The sequence below is a fragment of the Diabrotica virgifera genome, chromosome 3, assembly GCF_917563875.1.
Source record: "Diabrotica virgifera virgifera chromosome 3, PGI_DIABVI_V3a".
Taxonomy (NCBI): Eukaryota; Metazoa; Arthropoda; class Insecta; order Coleoptera; family Chrysomelidae; genus Diabrotica; species Diabrotica virgifera.
Window position 1 is genome coordinate 205893048 of NC_065445.1, and position 22939 is coordinate 205915986.

At 34.5% G+C, this 22939-nt stretch overlaps 1 protein-coding gene across 1 annotated transcript in view; it reads left to right on the forward strand.

The window, feature by feature from the left end:
- Positions 1 to 22939, forward strand: part of LOC126882332 (cytochrome P450 4C1-like) — a 271597-nt gene that overhangs the window by 154216 nt on the left and 94442 nt on the right. Inside the window, exon 7 of the mRNA XM_050647208.1 lies at positions 12733 to 12814. Within this exon, the coding sequence (XP_050503165.1) occupies positions 12733 to 12814 (82 nt within the window). The remainder of the gene's footprint in view (positions 1 to 12732; positions 12815 to 22939) is intronic.

Sequence of the window (22939 nt, forward strand, 5' to 3'; positions counted from 1 at the left end):
GCTAGAAACCCTACTGATACGTTTTCTCGGTCAAGTCAAGACGCTACTACCGAGAGTGAACTCTCTTCAACTGAAACATAACGTTCAACTCCCTAAGCTGCTATAATAAAGCAGAAACACCTTCTTTACTTATTAAAGCACATCTTTCAAATATCCCTACCAACACTTCTGTCATATATTTACAGACGCTTCGAAGAACAATGAAGGAGTTGGTGTGGCTTTCGTTACCAATTCAAATAAGCACTTATTTCGACTTTCCCCACATTGCAGTATATGTATACACAGCCGCATTATTCATTCTCTACAGAGCACTTAAGTTTTCTAACGACAATAACATAACTAGAGTAGTGATTCTGTCTGATTCGCTTAGTGCGATAACATCGGTACAAAAGGTATATCGAAATCATCCAATTCAAAGAATGATCAAGTTGGAGCTTCACTTATCTCAGCAAAATGATAGAATAGTCAACTTCATTTGGATTCCTTCCCACGTGGGCATTAGTGAAAATGAACATGCAGACTCAAGTGCGCGTAGTGCAGTGACTAGTGCGGATTTAGAAAGGATATTAAAATGTGCCCCTAATGACTTTAAACTGTTGTTAAAACCATATTGTGTTGAGTGACTGGCTCGATGAATGGCAAAACTCAAATTCAAAACTCAGGCAAATTAAGGACATAGTAAAAAAAGTCACAGCAGTTTATAAAAGTTGTTATGAGCAAGCAGTTTTCAATCGCCTACGACTAGGCCATACCAGGCTTACTCACTCATATTTGTTCTCAAGATCTGAATCACCTATTTCTGAATCGTGTAACACACAACTAACGGTCAAACATATTCTCATTTAATGCCAAAAATATACACAAGAACGTATTGATTTTAATATCGTGTCAAATATGTCAGTTCTGGGTGACAATAATAAACAACCAAAAAATTTAATTGAATTTTTAAAAACAATTGTTTTATTAACCAGCGAGTAGTCGCGCGGTGAGATAAAATCTCAATTTTTATCTTTTTCGCGATAACTTGATGAAAAATTTTGAAATTTTGAAAAGATTTCGTAAGTGCCTCGAGGAAGGGTGTAGTAATGCGTAGGAACTTCTTTTTTCTTCTTCTTCTTTTTGTGGAATTTATGTCTTTGGGGAGAGCTTTAACCCGCGAGTAGTCGCGCCGTTAGATAGAATCTAACATTTCATCCTTTTTCGTAATACAGTAAAACCTGTCAGTAACAGCCACTAAAAAGGAAAGAACTATTGACCGAAATAGAAAGGTGGCCGCTATTGCCAGTTTTTGTAGTCTACATATAATTGGTTTGGGAAATTTTTAAACTGGCCGTTAGGACAGGTGGCCGATGTTGGCATGTGGCCGTTAACACAGGTTTTACTGTACAGTAAAATTTGTCAGTAACGGCCACTAAAAATGAAAGAACTATTGAAGCCACTGAAGTAATTGACGTTCTTTACGAGAATCCATTTTACTAAAAAAGTAAATTAAAATTAATATTGTTCCGAAGCTATTTCGTTGTGGCATTTATGTAATTAACTATTAATATTTCGTATTTTGATAACGACGTCCGAGGTGTAATTCGAAATGTCAATAAAATCAATTTCTCAAGTTAAATTTTGGCTTATTTCCCAATTAGAATAGGTAAAATTAAAAATGGGTTCTTAACCAGTGGCGCACCTAGAATTTTCCTCTGGAGGGGTTGGCTTGGGCACCGAAAGTTTTTTGTATTATTTGTGAAGGACAAGTTACATTTTCCTACTTTCTTTTATATATATTTCTATATGCTCTGGAAGGGGGTTTTAACCCCCAAACCCTCCCCTCGGTGCGCCACTGTTCCTAACCTAACCTAAACAATAATATCTTAATTAAACTTACCCAAATATTAAACAAAAACCTAAAAGTTTCTTTGAAATAACAGAAACGTGATTTCACCGTGATTGCACTTGCACGCGCAGTAAGGAATTCTCTCACTTGAAGAGGGATGGTCACTTCTTTCAAGTATCACAGCAAACTGACCGCCTGAAATATTCTATAATTTTGTCATACCCTCTCATGGACGATGCCAAAGGCATTCCTGGGTGCTCAAGGTTATCGTATTAGTTAAGACCATTTCATTGGTTATAAACAAATATGGTGAGGTATTCCCTCATAGCGCGTGTAATGGCGGGTTAACTATAACCCTTTTAAAAATAAGCACTTTAAACCGGTGAAATGATAGATCATATAAAAAATAAACAAGTAAAGTAAATTGTTTGTAACGCGGTAACGATTAATTTTATTTGGGGAGCTAAACACGGGGCCATTTTCATGATTTTTTCAACAAAAAAAAGGGGCCAACTTTATTTTGAGCATAACTCGTTTATTTTTAATTCTAAAACCTTTTATAGTTGCTGTTGCTTATAGTCAGTCAATTTATCCATTTCCGGACTTATCGTGAACGTCCATTTCACCTCCCGAGAAGGGGTGACTCTCACCCCTTAAGTAAAAGCAACCAACCACACAAATTCAACTTTAAAGTGGAGGGTAAGTAAAACCCAAAACCAAATTTTCATGCAATTCGGAGTTGCCCCTGAAAATTACACGGTATCGCCGTATTTCCCGTTTATTTACTGGGCTTATATGTATTTGTTGAAGGATATTTCCATAATAAAGCGACTTATACTTATACAAGGTGATTGATTAGTAGGGTAAAGCCTCAATAGCTCCGCTATAGTAATAGATAACAATAAAAGTTAATAACAAAAATTTTAGCCACCTTTAAGCTTCACATTACAAAACTAGTTAGAATGTTACAGGGTGTTCGATAACACAGTGGCAGACCAAATTTATGTTGTTTTAAATGGAACACTCTATATTTTATTTTATATTCGAAATCCTGTTAACTTCTTCATCACAAAAATATAAAGGTTTGTTATGTTATACAGAGTATTTACAAAGTTATAACCAATTTTGTATGAAAATCGTAACAAGTTCAACTTGCACAACAGCAATGGTTTATTCATGCCTTATTTTTTTATTTATTGTCACAATTTTCAATAATTATTGACATTGCTAATTTTCTTTATATCAAATACAGGGTGAGTCAAAACGCAAGTACATTATTTTCTCAGTAATGTTAAATGGAACACCCTGTATTTTATATCATTATTGAAAAGTAACATTACCGTACTTTAATTTTTATATAACATTCCCTATGTCCAAATTTCTTAGTTTTCGAGATATTTTCATTTTCCGAGCAAATTATTTAGGTGTCTATCTAAATTTTAAGTTTAAGTAAGCAATGACTGAATTGACAATTGACGATTACTGATATTATCAATCCGGTAATCAATGTAACAATCTAGTAAATAAGGAAATGAAAATAATTTATTACGGTAGGGGAGCCCAAGCGGGGATTTTTGCAGTTACTCGAGCGCGTCAGGTTAGTATATGGGGAGAAACCTTATACCCTGCAGATGTACTTCTACCATATATTGGCTCTTAACACAGGGGAGTTCGTTAAGGGGGGCCCGAAAAAAAAAGTTTATCCTTAAAAAAACTCGAAATTGTCAGATTAAGATAAGGTAAGTTAAGTACCTGCAAAAGAGTGTATATTTCAAAAATCTGACGATTTGAGCCGGGCGTAAGGGAATGGGTGAGTCCCAAAATTTCACAAGAAAAATGGGAATATTTCGCGAAATGAATGACAGATCGAAAAACTAAAATATATGTGCTCAATACTTTTTAAAAATCTATCGAATGATACCAAACACGACTTCCCACTGAGAGGGGTGGGGGGTAAATTTAATATTTTAAATACTAATCCCGCGATATTTCGCAAAATGAACATCAGATCGAAAAACTGTAAAATACACTTATTTAATATTTTTGAAAAATCTATCGAATGGCACCAAACACGTCCCCCCGTGGATGTGGGGTGGGGGGTTGCTTTAAAATCTTAAATAGGAGCCCTCATTTTTTATTGCAAATTTGGATTCCTTACGTAAAAATAAGTAACTTTTATTCAAAACATTTTTTCGAATTATGGATAGATGGCGTTATAATCGGAAAAAACGATTATTGAAAATGGAAAATTAAATTAAAAAATGACAAGCGCCCACTAAAATGGAAAACTTTACTTAACTTTTTTTGGTTTTAGGACCTAATTTTCACAACCCAATAGGTCCCCAAAGCGCTCGAGTGACTGCACATTTAGCATACTTTGCTCCCCTACCATTAGTAATACATTAAAAAAACACAACCACAACATGCAACATTTTTGAAACAATTAAAAACTACTTTTTTATGTAAATGCAACAAATAAACAAAGAAAATTAGTAATAAATTTTACAAAAAAGCACACAAACACAAAATACAACATTCTGTGAAGACAATTAAACACTACTTTTGTATGTAAATGTAACAATGTAACAAATACAGAACGAAACATAATTTATCAGTAATATATTTTGCAAAAAAACATGTTTGAAAAATATTTTTAAAATTTAATTACATAAGCTGTTCAAAATTCTCCTAACACATTTATGCACGCCTAAAAACGATCATTGAATGAGCTACTTACTCTATGAAGCATTTGGGAATTAACACATCGAAATACACTTAGTATTCGATGTATTAGTTGTTGGAGGTATTATGACAGCCCTGGCATTAAGGCTATCTTCTCTCGGTGAGGGTGGTTATCCCTTATCCGAGGGGTGGAATAATTGATACGCTTTTACTTGTTGAGTTGTTTTATTTACACTCGCATGAGCATAAGCTGGTAGCACCGCACCCAAAGAACGTCTCGTGTAGAAAGAGACACTATCTTTAATGTGGAAATATTACGTCTGATCACCAAAATAGAATGACGAATGTCTCATATAATAATAAGAATTCCCTTGTTATAGTTTTGCTGTTTATATATTTAGAAATGCCTATTCAGCATCGACCATGAAAAGTGTTTATAATTGACTCTGCAATTATTAGTGAATCGTGATCTAGGATAACAATATTTATATAATCGAATGAAGGTTGTAATATTGTTATGATGACATAAATAACTGAAAGTAATTATCGTAGATAATTACAGGGTGTTTTTTAAGATATATCTACTGAGTACAGATGAATTCTTGTACACCTTCCCTTTTTAGGAATTTTCCGACTACGGGGAGGGAAATTTGCAAGTCGTGCTACCAACCCATACTGTGTTGTAATCAATACAAAAAATTTATTTTATATACAAACTTCCTAAGCCTACGCAAATACATAAATAATATAAAATGTTCGTTTAACAACATTGTTTCGTAACACTTGTCACTCACTGTGTTTTCGGATTGTAAGCATATAATCTATTCTTATGTATTTTCTTGATTTTATTGTTTTCTATTCTGATTTTACAATTAACTTCTGTTATCGTGAAAGGACCTACATAAAGACTATCAAACTTACCATTCTCTTTCCTTTTTACAAGGACTAGGTCTCCTATTTTAAAGTGTTGTGGTGTTGCATTGAGCTTATTCTTTTCTTGCCGCTCTTTTTTGTGTTTTAATAAGAAGGTTCTGGCTCTCTCGTGTGCGCTTTGTAGTTTGTATCGTAACTCATTGTAGTAGGCATCTATATTGTAACATGGTTGAATCTCATGTGTAAGGTCTTCCGGTAGGTTAACCTTCCTGCCATATAACAGTTCGAACGGTGTGTATCCATGATACGCGTTAGGGGTTGTATTGTAGCAGTATGTGAACATTCTGCAACACACATCCCAATTTTCTCTGTCTTCGTCTATGAATGCTCTTACGTACTCGTTCAACGGTCTGTGTAGTTTTTCGCAACTTCCAATGGACTGTGGGTGGTATGCCGTTGAAAAGTTGTGTTCTATTTTTAATAGCTTTGTTAATTCCTGCATTACTTCGTTCTTATACTCTGCGCCTTGGTCTGTTCTTATTTGCTTCATGAGTCCGTATGTTGGTATGAAATGATCAAAGATTCCTCTTGCTATTGTCTCTGCTTCTTTATTGCACACTGGTATGCTGACCGCGTATTTTGTCAGTTCACACAACATTGTGATACAGTATTTATTACCTTCATTACTTCTCGTGAATGGACCTATTGTATCTATGTATACTATGTCCTATGGTTTGGAAGATGTGTCCGATATCACGAACTCTTCGACATGTGTTCTTTTCGGTTTGTTAATTTGACATTTGTGGCATTGTTTTACGTATTTTCTTACGTCTTTTTCCAAATTTTTCCATCGGAATCTTGCATTTAGCTTCTTAATTAGTCTGTTATTCCCTACGTGTCCTCCGAACATCGGGTGATTATGGTATTCTCCTATTAATCTGTGTTTTTCTTTGTCATCTTTTATTGTTTCTGGTACTTCACAAATGTATATTTCTATATTCTTCAATTTTTTGTTTCTTTCTTTAATAAATTCATCAATTGTGCACATTTTAAAAATAATATCATTTACGTATATTTTTACTTTACGTCCTGCATTCTCTACCGCCAGCTTATCAAGCTGTACCAACGCTTGGTTTAAATCGAAACGATTCAATCCTGTGGCTATGCTTTTGCTGCATTTTATTTTGTTTTTGGCCCTAATGCTCAGTCTTGGTGAGATTAGTTCTGCTCCAAAGGACAAAATTGGTAGTCTATGCGCCTCTAAATTATTTAGTACCTTCCTTACTGTCTGTTTGGTGGCTTCTGGCTGTAGTGCGAGTTCACTTTCAGCCTTTGTTTGTCTTGCTTGTTTCTCCTTTTCTTTTGCTTGAGCTCTTGTTATAGCTAATATATGGGCGTTGTCTATGTATAGGTTTTTTAGTTGATGCAATGTTATTCTTGAAAGGCTGTCTGCGTAGTTACTTTTCCCTGTTATATACTCTATTTCGAAGTCATATTCTTCTAGGTCTAATCTGATCCTCGTGAGTTTTGAGGTTGGTTCTTTCATTGCAAATAGGTGTGTCAAAGGTTTATGGTCTGTTTTTACTTTGAATGTTGGTGCTCCATATAGATAACATTTAAAATAATTAATTCCCCAATGAATCGCTAGTAATTCCTTAACGATTATAGGTTTATTACATTCTCCTTTACTAAAACTTCTTGATGCATATGCTATAGGTAGGTCAATTCCGTTATAATCTTGACTTAGGATTGCTGAACAACTCTCATTCGATGCGTCTGTTGTTAAGATAAACTGTTTGTTGAAATCAGGATATTTTAAAATTGGTGGTTTCGTCAGAGATGCTTTAAGCTTTTTGAATGCTTTTTCACACTCCTCGTTCCACGAAAATTCTACTCCTTTCCTCGATAATTTGTTGAGTGGTCTGCATATTTCCGCAAAATTTTTAATAAAACGTCTGTAATAGTTGCAAAATGCTACAAATCTCTTTGTTTCTTCCGCTGTCTTAGGTGTCGGATATTGTTCAATTGCTGCATACTTCGCTTTGTCTGGTGATACTCCCTCTTGAGAAAGATCATGTCCTAAATATGTTACTTCCCTTCTAAAGAATTGACATTTTCCTGGGTTAAGTTTCAAATTGAATTTTCGACATGTCTCGAATGTCTTTTTCAGGTTGTCTAAGTGATGTTTTTCGGATATTCCAATTACTACGATATCGTCCATGTAAAGAAATGCTTTGTCTGGTGTTAATCCTGAAAATGCTATTGACATCATTCTTGAAAAGCTATTTGGGCTTACATTTAATCCAAAAGGTAATCTGGTAAATTGAAATGCTCCATTTTCTGTGCTGAACGATGTGTATTTTCTCGATGATTTTTCTAATGGTATCTGGTGAAAGCCTGACATTAAGTCTATAATTGAAAACCATTTTGCTCTTCCTAGTTGATCTAATATCGAATCTATTCTTGGTAATGAAAATTTGTCTGTAACTATCTTCTTGTTCAGTTTTCTAAAATCTATGCATAATTTCCATGCTTTTCCTCCATCTATAGCTTTTTTCGGTACCAGTACTACTGGGCTGTTGTACTCGGATGTAGATGGTTCTATAATTCCTTGGTCTCTTAGGTTTTGTACTTGTCGATTTAATTCCTCTGTTTGCGCATGAGGTGTCCTATAATTCTTGATATATACCGGAGTTTGGTATTTAACTCTTAGTTTTTGTTCGGAGAAATTGTTACAGGTTAACATATCATGCCTTAGGGCGAATATGTCTGAATATTCCTCGCATAACGATACTAAGTTGTCTCGTATGTATTCTGGTATGTCTAATTTCAGTGATTCTCGTAATTCTTTTTTTCTGTCCTTGCTGTCGTTGACTAGCCTATATATATTGAATAGTTTAATATCCAACGTCCTGATTGTGCTTGCGTCTACATTTACTGTTTCGTACGTTGTGTTCAAAATTTTGATGTATGGATTATTACTTGAAATAATTGCTCTTGCTATGAATATTCCTGGTTGTATTTCTTGCTGTTCCACTATCCTGTCTTTCTTTAACGTTTGAAAAATTTTTACGATTCTGTAAATTTCACATCTAGGCGGTATTATTATGGTGTCATTGTCTATATTATCCAGAATTTTCGTACTAATGTGACAATCGTTGTCCTCTTTAATGTGCATTTTAAGGTTTGCGTAATCTAGTATACATTGAAAGTTAGAAATAAAGTCTCTCCCAATGATTCCGTCTGTTGGAATTGGAAAGTTAGGTTCTACCAATTGAAAGATGTGTTCGAATCGAGTTCCTTTTACTTCGAGTGTTGTCTCAACTTCTCCCATTGTTTGCAACTCTCCTTTAGTGACTCCTTTTATTTTCGCCTTTGTGTTTGGTTTCACCTGTTCCTTCATAAAATCTTGTGAACATTTTAGTATTGAAATGTCAGCTCCTGTGTCTATGATAAAAGTGCTTGTGTTTTCAAGAATTCCTGTTTTCATTCGTACAAAGTTCGTTAGGTTTAGGTCGAAGTTGTAAATGTTATATTTTATTTCTGCCTGTGTGCTTCCAACTTCTTGTTCATTTAAAACCCCAACTGCTGGTTTTCTTGCTCTTCTTGACTGTCCTCTATTTCTAGTAAACTTACGTTCCTGTTACGTCCGCCTCTCTGGTTTCCTCTGTATGTTTGATTGTTAAATTGTCTGTATCCTCCGTTCGAATAATTTCGTTGATTGTCCGTTGCTTCTCCTTCGTTCCGTTGTCCGAAGTTATTTCTTCTTCCTCTGTCATATTTGTTATGGTATCCTCTTCTGTATTGCTGCTGTCCTCTCCTATTCTCGTAGTTTGTCCTATAATTTAAGACTCTTCCTTGTGCATTTTCTTCAGTCGTATCGATCGACAAAAATTTAGATACTACTTCCTGCGGTGATGTAAAGTTGCCTGCTTCCAGTATTAGCTTAGCTTTCTCTGCATTAGCGTTTCGTTTCATTGTTGTTACTACTGCTTCCGTCGTATATTTCTTTGCTAAGTCAAGTGGCATTCCTTCCGCTATGTATGCTACTTTTAATTGTTCTGCTAACTCTTCCACTTCAGATGCGTACACTGCTGCATCTCTATGCCCTTGCCTTTTTTTGGCTAATTTGGCTATTAAGTTCTTCGGATTATCACCTTTTAATTCTTTCTTTAGTGCTTCAGCTATCCGTGGAATCGTATCTTCTGTGGTTATTAGGTTCCTAGCCTTATTGGTGAGTCGCGTTTTTATTAGCGTTACAGCTGTGTCTTCATGACCTTCTGCCAATTTTCCAAGTAGTTCTAATGCGTCTAAAAATGGTTGTAATTTCTCTGCGCTTCCATCGAACTCGTTGGGCAATATCTTGCTTGCGATATTCAAAAATTCATTGATTGTCAAAGCCATGTTTAATATTGTTATATCTTGTTTTATGTCACCTTTTTCCTCTTTTATTCCGTCGTTAATTATTTCTTTTCCTATTTCCTCATCGCTTTGTTCCTCTTCAACTTCCTTGTCGATTGGTTGATGTATTGAACTTGGAACCACTGTTCTCACATTTACTGCTTGAAATGATCGTATAACTTTGTCTCTGATTTTTCCAAAATATTTGTTGCACGATTCCCTTTGTTTGTCCGAAAGTGCTTCCCAGTTTTTCCTAGTCAATTGCGTGAACTTGTTATAAGCTTTAATTAGCTGTGTCGTCACTTCTTCCTTTATGTCCTTAGATTTCGGAACTTTTTTCTTTAAGACTCTTCTGCTTTGCCTGTCTATTTCTTGTGCAATTTCCTCAACTATTTTGACAAAATCTTCCCAAGTAACTTTGTTGCTACTCATTTATACATAATTTTTTTTCTTTTTTCCCGCTTCTGCACTTCTTAGCAAAAATATAAATTCGATAGTCTTACGGTGTATATAGATATGTAGTATATAGATATATAGTAAAAAATATGGAGATAAAATAATAAGTCAATATATGGTAAAAATATGTAAAAATTGCAGTGGTATAACGTGGTATAAAATTGCAATAAATAACGTTATATTAACCCTTGTAAATAAGTAGTTAGAATAATAATTTAAATGTATTATGCATATAGCGTATATTTGTTATATATCGTATATTTATTTTGATAGGTATATTTACGATAGCAAATATTAAAATCATAAAAAATTGCAAAAATTTACTAAAAATCAGTAGTCAAATAATAAATGAATAAAAGTCAGCAAGGATAAAGTATACGTTGATAAATATGTAAAAAAAATCATATAAAATTGTATCATTGCGTCCTATAATAACTTAATATGAGGGTAAAAAAAAATCTTTGTATATTGATAAATATTGGTAATAGAATAGAATAATTAAGTAAAAATAGGTAAACTTGAAACATATATTAATGTAATTAAGGTAGCACATAATGTTTATACTTTATACTTTATATTAATCAGGAAATACCATAAAAATAGCTAATATGGACTTACCACTTTTACACGTCTTTGTTCGTATCACAAGTCCTCGCTGCACGTTCCATAGCATTGTCCATTTTCTATTGTCCCACGATGTTCCATCTCCATACTATTCCCTTTTCAGCTCCGCGTCGGCCTGATGTCTCCATCCATTTTACATACCACACTGTTGTCTAAGGTGGTCTAGGTGCCTGAACATTGACGTGTTTTCCCATTTCTCGTTCTAGACTGCTAGTTCTGAGTTCTCGCCTGGTCTTGGATCGCCATATGACAGCCCTGGCATTAAGGCTATCTTCTCCCGGTGAGGGTGGTTATCCCTTATCCGAGGGGTGGAATAATTGATACGCTTTTACTTGTTGAGTTGTTTTATTTACACTCGCATGAGCATAAGCTGGTAGCACCGCACCCAAAGAACGTCTCGTGTAGAAAGAGACACTATCTTTAATGTGGAAATATTACGTCTGATCACCAAAATAGAATGACGAATGTCTCATATAATAATAAGAATTCCCTTGTTATAGTTTTGCTGTTTATATATTTAGAAATGCCTATTCAGCATCGACCATGAAAAGTGTTTATAATTGACTTTGCAATTATTAGTGATAACAATATTTATTTATTTAGCGATCTAGGATAACAATATTTATATAATCGAATGAAGGTTGTAATATTGTTATGATGACATAAATAACTGAAAGTAATTATCGTAGATAATTACAGGGTGTTTTTTAAGATATATCTACTGAGTACAGATGAATTCTTGTACAGTATTTTATAAAGTTCATTATTAACGTAACCCCAAAAAAATCGCTACTGGTCCATGGAAAAATAAAAATATCTCGAAAACTAATAAATTTAAACATAGGAAATGTTATCTAAAAATTAAAGTACGCTAATCGTACTTTTCAATAGTGATATAAAATACAGGGTGCTCGATTTAAAAAACTGAGAAAATAATGTACTTGCGTTTTGACTCACCCTGTATTTGATATAAAGAAAATTAGCAATATTAATAATTCTTGAAAATTCTGACAATATGTAAAAAAATATGTCATTAACCAACCATTGCCGTTTTGCTTATTTTTATTTATACAGGGAGTTCAACTTGTTACGATTTTCATATAAAATTGGTTATAACTTTGTAAATACCCTGTATAACATAACAAACCTTTATATTTTTGTGATGGAGAAGTTAACAGGATTTCGAATTTAGAATAAAATATAGGGTATTTCATTTAAAAAATCAAAAGTTTGGTCTGCCACTGTGTAATCGAACACCCTGTAACATTCTAACCAATTTTGTAATGTGCAGCTCAAAGGTGGCTAAAATTTTTGTTATTAACTTTTATTGCTATCTATTACTATAGCGGAGCTATTGAGCTTTACCCAACTAATAAAAATCACCCTGTAGATGTATAATTACAATACATACTCTAAATAGATAACCAATGCATGATGCAAATAAATATGTAGAATTTGAAATGAAAGCAATCTATCGTGACAGTATTTTCACAATGTTAACGGATAAAATGACGATCGATATTCTAGGTTAGAAATTTGTCAACGACGTAAATATAAATGTTTTATGTCATTGGTATATTCGGACATTTTGTGGTGAAATTATATTCTATATTACTTATTTATTTAATATTTCCGTAAAATATTTTAAATATTAATAGTCTGGAAAATATTTATACAAATACTGAAATTTATATAAACATAAATATAAATATTCTAACAATTGTCAGATTTAACTAAAATGCCAGCTTTTCGCGACATTCTTTCATTATTGCGTCAAAATTAATGACACACTGAAAAAGGGTTTTGGGATAAACTATAAGTGGTTTTTGTAAAAATGACAATAATGACAAAAACATGTATTCTTGTAGTTAATATCAAACACAAAGAGGAAATATGAATCAACTAGAGGGAATTCAAGCTTCGAAGATGATATTGCGTCGGCTGTTGAAGGTATTATTTTTTGTCGTTTTTTGCATTGGTTGGATTGGCATTGATTGCTTGAGCCACTCTAGAATAGAATAGAATAGAAATATGCTTTATTGTCATGAAAAATTGTACATAGTCCAGGAACCGAAGCTTTTCACTTCGCAGTTTTTACAGAATGCATCGATTTGCTTGAAATTGTGAGAATAAGTAGTGGATAGTCCAAGAATTAAAATCTATATGATGCCGAAAGGCGCTTTTACCATGGGGGTGGTTGCCACCCCATCTCGGGGGTGCATATTTTTTATTATATTCTGACCGCAAAAGTTGATAAAAACATTCATTTTAAGCAAAAAATATTATATACATTTTTTTGATAAAATTAATACTTTTCGATTTATTCGCTATCGAACGTGTTAGTTTTATATCGCAAAAATCAATGTTTTTTGATATTATACTCATTTACAATTCTGTCAATTTTTGCCGTAGAAAAATTTTTTTCAAAACCAAGTTCTTGGGAATTAAATAACCTACAATTTCATATTTAAACATTTTTTCGTATCTCTGATGCTAATCTTTCTATTCTGAAGAAAATGGCATTTTTTACCAAACTACAAAAATTCGTTATTCGCTTTTAACTCCAGTTTTTTTTTTAAAACTAACCATTCTAAGCCAGCAAACCGTCTGGAATCGATTAATAATACATAAATAAAGAAGAATAAATAAGAACAATGACTAAAACACCGCTAGCTTACATTATTATGCTTCCAATTGGATTTCTCCTTTTTTTTTTCAAAAAAATATATTGCTTTTTTAACCGAATTTTTTTTATTTTTTATCCTAGAAAGTTCGGTATAAAAGTATATTGTATGTTTTTACAAGGTCTATAAGGCTATTAATATTAAATCCTTTTAAAATCCTCAGTCGTAAAAAGAGGTGACTTTGAAAGGATTGGTAAAGATGGTTTTTGCATGTTATTACAAGATTTAATTGTCAATAACTCACTCAATTTTTGCCGTAGAAAAAAATTTTTTGGAAGTATATTCTTGGGAATTAAATAAGCTACAATTTTATATTGAAATATTTTTTCGTATCTCTGATGCTAATCTTTCTATTCTGAAGAAAAGGCATTTTTTTACCAAACTACAAATTTCGTTATTCGCTTTTAATGCCATTTTTTTAAAAACTAATCATTCTAAGCCGGTTAAACCTCTAGAATCTATTAACAATACATTAGTAAAGAAGACCAAATAAGGCCAATGACTAATTTTAATTGCAGTGGTGAGTAGGGAGAAGTTTCCGATCACTTTTTCGCTGAAAAAATAGGGAATGATTTTCTTGTCATCATAAGTCGCTTAATTTTTGAGGTAGAGACTATTTTTTTTATTTCTGGAGATAGATATTTTTAATTACTTTAAATTAGTTTGAACAAGTTATCCTCGAAAAATGCATATTTTTCCCGTCTTTTGATTTTGAAACTACAATATTTAGCATTTGACGAAGAAGAGCTAACATATAGTAAAGTATAGCTAGATTACTATGGGTCTTAAACCAAATTAAAAACAGGATTTTGTTTATTATTTCAAAAGGTACATTTTTGTTAAGCAAAGTTGTTTTGATAAAACGATAACTTTTTGAGTTATTAGCAGAAAACTGATTAAAGACATTGATTTTTTCGATATAAAACTAACACTTTTGATAGCGAATAAATAGAAGACTATTAATTTTATCAAAAAAATGTATAGAATGTTTTTTGCTTAAAATGAATGTTTTTATCAAATTTTGCGGTCAAAATAAATAAAAAATTTCCACCCCCGAGATGGGGTGGCAACCGCCCCCATGGTAAAAGCGCCTTTCGGCTTCATATAGATTCTGATCCTTGGACTATCTACAACTTATTCCCAAATTTTCAAGCAAATCGATCCATTCTGTAAAAATTGCGAGGTTTTGTCCTCTTTTGAGCTTCATTACTTGGACTAACAATTTTATCGACAAAGCTTATAAAAAGTCAAGAAAACAAAACAATAACAATCCAATTTACTAAAATTACATAAATCGTCAATTTATTTACAATAATAACAATAATAATGAAGTTAAACAGAAGTAATCAATTGCAAAATTTAAGTAAATTGCAAATGCATAGTCTACCTAGTAATTAATAAGTTTTAAAGTTAAGCTGCTGCATATGACACCCAAATATAGACAAAAAAATGATAATAAAAATACTACTTGTGCAAAGGGTACTGTAATTTCTTAGTTATTGATTAAGAAAATCTTCTACTGAATAATATGGTCTTTCAGATAGGTAGGCTTTTGTCAGTTTACGGAATTTGGGGAAAGATGCTGCAGATTTAAGTTGTAGAGGGAGATGGTTGTAAAGTTTTTTTGCGGAATATAATATAGATTTCTTTACTAACTCAGAGGACGGGGTCGGCATATAGACGTCAAACGTAGAATTTCTCGTGAAGTAGTCATGATTAGGTCTTGGTGGAAAGACATGTAGATGTTTACGAATTAAGCAAACAGTTTCTAAAATATACAAAGATGGAAGGGTTAAAATTCTGTGATCTTTGAAGTAACTTCTGCAATGTGTTGTTCTTCTGAGGCCAAACAGATATCTAATTGCTCTTTTTTGTAATTTGAAAATAACATCGAATTGGGCAGCTGTACCAGAACCCCAAAAAGGAAGACCATAACGAAGATGTGACTCGAACAAAGAAAAATATGTTATTTTGGAAGATGCTAAATTGAGTTCATTCGAAACAGATCTTATAGCATAGCAAGCTGAGGATAGTTTCTTCCTTAACAAATCGATATGGTGGGACCATTTAAGGTTTCTGTCTAAAAAAATACCAAGAAATTTTACCGAATAAACGGTACTGATCTGGCTGTTATTAAGAGGTAAGGGTTGAAGGACTCCTTTATAAGACAATGCTACTGTTTTATCTACGTTAAACGAGAGTAAATTAGAGTCAGACCAGGTTTTTATTGTATGTAGATCAGAAGTTATAGTAGCATGAAGAGTTGCTCCAAGTGATACTGGTATCATCAGCAAAAAGAAAGACTTTTCCATCGATTTTTAAACTAGTGATGTCATTAATAAAGATAAGGAAAAGTAGAGGACCCAATACTGAACCTTGAGGTACCCCACATACAATGTTTTTGAGACTAGAGTCTGTATCATTTGCTCTAACCAGTTGTTTCCTATCATCCAAGTAAGATTGGAACCAATCTAAAGAAATACCTCGAATTCCGTAGAAATTTAGTTTTGCATTTGAAAATACTTAAATAAGGAATAACTTTAATGTAATAAAAGCGTTTTGGTAAAATTATGGGTTCGGCTACTGTTACTCTGATAGCCTCATCTATTTGTTGATTTTTTACAAACTGTACAAAACTTGTTTAATAGTGGGGGAGGCAAGTATGCTAAATTTGCAGTTATTAAAGGTTTATGTAGCCTATGCAGATGATTTAGTGATCCTAGCGATTACGAAGATGACACTTAGAAAAGCAGTTGAAAAATTAGATAAGGAAGCGAAGAGAATAGGGCAAGAGATAAACCAGCAAAAAACAAAATACATGAAAATAGAGAAGGATGGCAAAACAACTCAGAAATATCTAATAACACACAACCATAAATTTCAAACTGTATCCACCTTTAGCTACTTGGGAGTAATAATAAAGAAAACTGAAAAAGAGAGAACAGAGGAAGGAATTCTGAAGGAAGAGCGAAGGTGAAACTATAAGACCTTAATAAGACCTGTTGTTACAAAAGGGATGGAAACAACAACAGTTACCAAGGAAGATGAAAATAGTATTCTGAATTTTAAAGAAAAATGATGAGATCAATACTGAGCCACAATGTAACAAGACAGAGAGAAATACGAATGAAAACAAATATCGAAATTAAGGACGAATTAAAGAGAGAAAATATAGTCAGATACATAAAATCGCTTCGATTAGAATGGATAGGACATATATAGAGACACACATAATCAGATATCTTGAGAAAGCTACTTAACTGGACACCACTATGGCCCAGGTGTAGAGTAAGCAGGCAGAGAAGACCGAGGCCATCATTCTGAAGGGGAAAAGGAACAGGCAAAGTGTGGAGCTACAATGTGCAGGAGCGTGTCTAACAACCAAGAAACACGTAAAGTACCTAGGAGTGACGTTGCACCAGAATGGAAAATGGGGGGAGCACGTGCAGGTGGTGACCCGGAAGGCTGAAAACAGTGCGGCTGCGTTGGGGAGGGTGATGACCAACATTGGAGGACCCAAATCCGAAAGAAGGAGGGCCTTGCACGGTGTTGTACAGTCAATCGTCCTCTATGCGGCCCCAGTCTGGAGTGAGGCGGTAGGGATACGGGCCTACAGGGGGCTCATTACACGAGTGGACAGAACAAGTCTGCTGCGAGTGGCATGCGCCTACAGGACTGTGTCTGCCGCAGCCTTGTGGGCCATCACTGGATGTGTTCCGCTGCATGTGTTGGTAGTAGAAAGAAAAGAACTGTATGAGAGAAGAGACCTTGAGCTTACTATGGCCGAGAGAAGACAGGAAAGAGAAAGGTCAATTAAAAGATGGCAGCAAGAATTTAACAACATGGAGCATGTGGCACAGTGGACAAAGATGTTGCTTCCTAACTTAAAAGATTGGATGGACTGTGGTCACAGGCGACTGGACTATTTCCTGACGCAGGTGCTCACAGGACACGGGTGTTTTAGAGCCTACCTCCCTAGGTTTGGAAAGCCTGACACTGATGAATATCTATACTGCAGACACCCGGACACTGTTATACATACGATGCTAGAGTGCAACAGATGGATAGTAGAAAGAAATAGAATGGAAAGAGAGACAGGTGTGAATTTTGTGACAGTGCGAGAAATGATTGAGAGAATGATTGAAAATAAAACTGGTTGGACTAGCATACACAACTATATCCATGTAGTGATCAAGAAGAAAGAAGAGGAGGAAAAACAGCTGTACCAACGATAGGGGTGAGAGGGAAATATATGGTGAGTAGAAGGCAGAGGGAACAAGTTTTGACTAGAGGCGAATAAGTGAGATATATTGTATGAGACAGACTGTGGGAAAGAAGCTCTAAATAAAAAAAAGCCCAATATTGGGACCAAAAAAGGGGGGGAACGGGGAAAATGAAGGGCCTCCTTGCTTACAGTCTATGGATAAATGAAGGTAAAGTGCTTCGGAAGCGATGTCGACCTTGCAGCGGCCATTCCGTTTTCGGAGCGCTGGATGACAGAGGAGGGTCTGGTTTAGCAGGTAGGCATTCGGCGTAGCCTCGGCGACGAGAGAGCGTTTTAAAGCACCTCGGGAACTATCGCTGGTACTACGAAGAATGAATCCTGCACTAAGGTCAGTCAGGCGGCGTTCTGGACTGAGGTGTCTTTTGAAGATTCCAGACCCCACCTCTTTAAAGACGAAAAAAAAGGTGTAGAGTAAGGCCCAGAAGAAGATGGCTGGATGATGTAGAAACAGACATAAGAGCAATTAATGTGAAAGACTGGAAAGTTCAGTGTAAGATCAGAAAAAAAAAGTGAAAAGACTCACGAGAAGAGCAAAGACACACAGAAAGCTGTAAATGACAGAGGAGTAATCCATCTCACCCAAGAATATTATTTTGATCGCCATGGCTATAATCCCTAGGGATGGTAATGCTTAATGAATGAATAGATGAATGAAAGCGTTATGGGGATCTATTGAGTTGTGAAGATTGGGTCCTAAAACCAAAAAAAGATAAGCTAAGTTTTCAGTTTTCAATGGGAATTTTCATTTTTGAATTTCAGTTTCCATTTCCACAATCGTTTTTTTTTCGATTATAGCGCCATTTATCCTTAATTCTGAAAAGTGTCTCGAATAAATATTACGTATTTTTACAACATATGTAATTAAAATGTGCAATAAAAATGGGGGCTCCTATTTAAGATTATAAAGTAACCCCCCACCACACCATCGTGTGTTGCCGTGTTTGGTGTCATTAGATAGATTTTTCAAAAATATTTAATACCTGTATTTTTCGATTTTTCGATCTGATGTTCATTTCGCAAAAATACCGCGGGGTTCCTATTCAAAATTTTAAATATACCCCTCTCCATCGGGGGTCGTGTATGGTATCCTTCAATAGATTTTTGAAAAATATTGAACACGTATTTTGTAGTTTTTCGATCTGACGTTCATTTCGCTAAATATTCGTTTTTTTTGTGGAACAAATCGTCAGATTTTTTAAATATAGACTCATTTGCATATACTTAACTTACCTTATTTAACACGTTAATCGCCATGACACCCAACAGTTGGGTTTCAGATCTTATGGTTGTACACGCTCTGACACCCATAAGGCAACCTTCACTACTAGTATGAACATTAAGGTCTGTCTTAATTGGGCCTGGGGGTAAGATATTTTTCGCATCATTTGGGCGACTAACGTGTTAATATCGACCCATGCAACAAAGACTGTAACTCAATTTTGGTTGAACTGTGATAATCGCGTTTGAAAATTTTTCGTACGGAGTTCGCTGTAAGAAATGACGATATCTTTGGAACAAATACTCCTTACACACTGAAATTTCTGATATATTATACTTAACCCAAGGGCGTGCGGTCCATGGAAGCAAGGGAAGCATTGCTTCCCTTGTTTTCCGTAGGTAACACCGTACCAACTGAGTAACTGAGATTATTTAAAAAAAATTGAACAAACACATAAGCAGAAGCAGGATTTTAAGTTGCATAAAAGAATATTTAATTATGTAATACAAGCAGTAACTAATAAGAAAAGACAAAGGTATTTTACTATATTTTGTCATACAGTAAATAACAAGGCAATGGAATACTCGGACCCATAGGCCATGATCGTATTTCTACGTTGGTCTTCGGAGTCATGTCGGCAGATAATCTGATTTCAAATTTGCTTCTCCTCAGCCAATGTAAAAATCACCGGGGTTACACGCAGAGTGGCGAGTTTAAATTTCGGGAATATCTTCGCTTATAAGCAATTTTTTCAGTAAGACGATAAAGGCATAGAGCGCATCACGCTGAGCCTAAGATTTTTGCATTCGATTAGGGTACCACATGGAATCTTATTACCCAGGATTCCATTGTGAAGAGCATTTGGCTACGATAGTTGTGCCCTCATCGCGAATCAGCGTGCTATGGGGGGGAAAGGGATGGCCTGGGGCATTGGAGCGAGATGGGGTGATCCCTGTTTACACTCGGGTCAAAACACCTCGCCCCAATGAATTGTTACACCCGAATGTACTCTTTAGAGAGGGTGGACATTCCCACAGGTCGGGTTAAATCAAATTGCTTGCTTGAGCAATTTTTTCAACTGCATACAAGGAGCTCTTTTCGTGAATTTAAATGGGATTTACCATCATTTGACAATGACGGGCTTCGTCGACTGATTTTGTGGAATTATGGAGATTGATTTTATTTCATTATTTATATAAATAAATATAATAGAATTATTTATATTATAATTACTAAATATTTATATAAATATATGTATTAGGGTTTTGAGAATGGCGAAAATATGAAAAGTGGGATACAGAAACCATAAAATATCTCGAGAGGATTGTTGGAGTTTTTTAACTTTGAATTTTTCAGAAATATTTACATTCTCAAATAACTTATTTAATGTATTGCAATGCAAGATAAACGAGATTGGTTTCTGTGTAAAAAAAGTTAGCGAATTTAAAGATGTTATTAACAAAAAGAGAGAGATGACTGAAGAATGTTGGAATAATATGATGGCAAGAAATTTTGAGCCTAAAAGGAAACGCATACGCACTGATAATATTGGAGATGTCCAATAGTGCTACCGCCGACTATTACAGTCTATAATACTATCAGATTTTAGATCAAATATGCCAACGAATGGAAAATAGGTTTAAGAATTTTGATGACCGAGAGTTTCGTTTAGGTAGAAGAATTGAATTACTTTATAAATAGGTGTTTTTACAATTTTTTTTTAAATTGCTTCCCCTTTTTCAAATTTTACCGCACGCCCCTGACTTAACCCTTAAACGCCCAAGGGTGGGTAAAAAATATCCACCTAATGCGTATTCCCTTTGTAACATATTTATTACGTGTTTAAAAATTTTTCAAAAAATATATACATTGTTAAAAAGACAGCCCCTTATCGAATGTTAATTTGGTTCTACCCATATTTTTGAAATTAAAAGTAATATCTTGAGTTAAATATGGGTGGGCACAAAAAGTACACTCTTGGTAAAACTTATTACTAAAGGTTTCTATATTATTTCTTGATGGTAGAAACATAATCCATATAATTATCGACGTATAATTACGTAATCGACATAATTATCCGCCAATAACGAGGCTGAAAGGAAGAATGTGGAGAAAATCGACAAATCTGAATTACTGGCTTTTACTGGTATATTAATTTTGATGTACATTGTAATTTTGTTGTAAGGTTTGTAAATTGTTTATATTATTATTTTAGAAGATCCTGTGTTTATTAACCCGGGAGTAGTCGCGCTCACTTCTGTAACGTCGATAGTCGCATGTGAGATTCTCAAAATAGGAATTTAAAACAAATTTTTATTTTGTACTATTTTTATCTACTTTTTATACTGAAAATATATATTTCTAACAATTTTATTAAAAAAACCTGTGTTAACGGCCACCTGCCAACATCGGCCACCTGTCATAACGGCCAGTTTAAAAATTTCCCAAACCAATTATATGTAGACTACAAAAACTGGCAATATCGTCCACCTTTCTATATCGGCCAATCATCATCATCATTTGGCTCTACAACTCTATGTGAGTCCTGGCCGCGTTTACTATTTCCCTCCATTGTTGTCGGTCCTGAGCAGCTATTTCCCATTGCTGTACTCCCATTTTGCGTAGATCGCTGGCTACTGCGTCCTTCCATCTCTTTCTTGGGCGACCAACTGACCTTTTTCCATCGGGCCTTTCCCAGAATGTGGCGTTTAGAAGTCTTTCGTCACTTGATCTTAGTACGTGACCTGCCCATCGTATTCTGTTTGATTTAATGTAGCGTACTATGTTTTCATCTCCGTATATTGTCTGGAGTTCATCATTGTGTCTTCTTCTCCATTCTCCTGTTGTCTCTTCTCTGCAAGGCCCATAGATAGTCCGCAGTATCTTTCTTTCAAGTACCAGTAATTTTGTTGTTTCCCGCTGATTCAGAGTCCATGTTTCGCTTCCATACGTTATTGTGGGACGAATTATTGTCTATCTATATCTATATCTATATCTATATCTATTATCTATATCGGCCAATAGTTCTTTCATTTTTAGTGGCCGTTGCTGACAAATTTTACTGTATAGTAAAATCTGTATTAACGGACACCTGCCAACATCGGCCACCTGTCCTAACGGCCAGTTAAAAATTTCCCAAACCAATTATATGTAAACTACAAAACTAGCAATACCGGCCACCTTTCTATATCGGCCAATAGTTCTTTCATTTTTAGTGGCCGTTACTGACAGGTTTTACTGTATTACGAAAAAGGATGAAATGTGAGATTCTATCTAACGGCGCGACTACTCGCGGGTTAAAGCTAATTGGCTCTCCCCAAAGCCATAAATTCCACAAAAAGAAAAAGAAAAAAAAATTCCTACGCATTACTACACCCTTCCTCGAGGCACTTACGAAATTTTTTTAAAATTGCAAAATTTTTCATCAAGTTATCGCGAAAACGGATAAAAATTGAGATTCTATCTCACCGCGCGACTACTCGCGGGTTAAGCATAAGATTCTTAGGTTTAATTCAATTCCAACAACTCTCAATAAATATATTAGCTATTTTCGAGGTGGACATTTTTTACCCACCCTTGGGCATACATGGAACCTAAAAAAGGTTGGGCGTTTAAGGGATAAAGGGTTTTAAGGGAATTCACAAATCAAAGATAACAAAAAACACATTTTTCTTGCTAAATCTTGTATAGACAAGCCGAAAACGGCGGGTTCGTTGGGAAAAATATTCCCATGAGATTTTGTTGCATAATTAAATTAACAATTTTTTTTAATCAAATTGCAAAAATCAATATTTTTGGCCCGGACAATTTTTTTGTAGGTTTTTTGGACCATTCTGGATAAAAGAGGTCTATAATTTTTTTTAAATTGATCGTTTTCAAGTTATAAG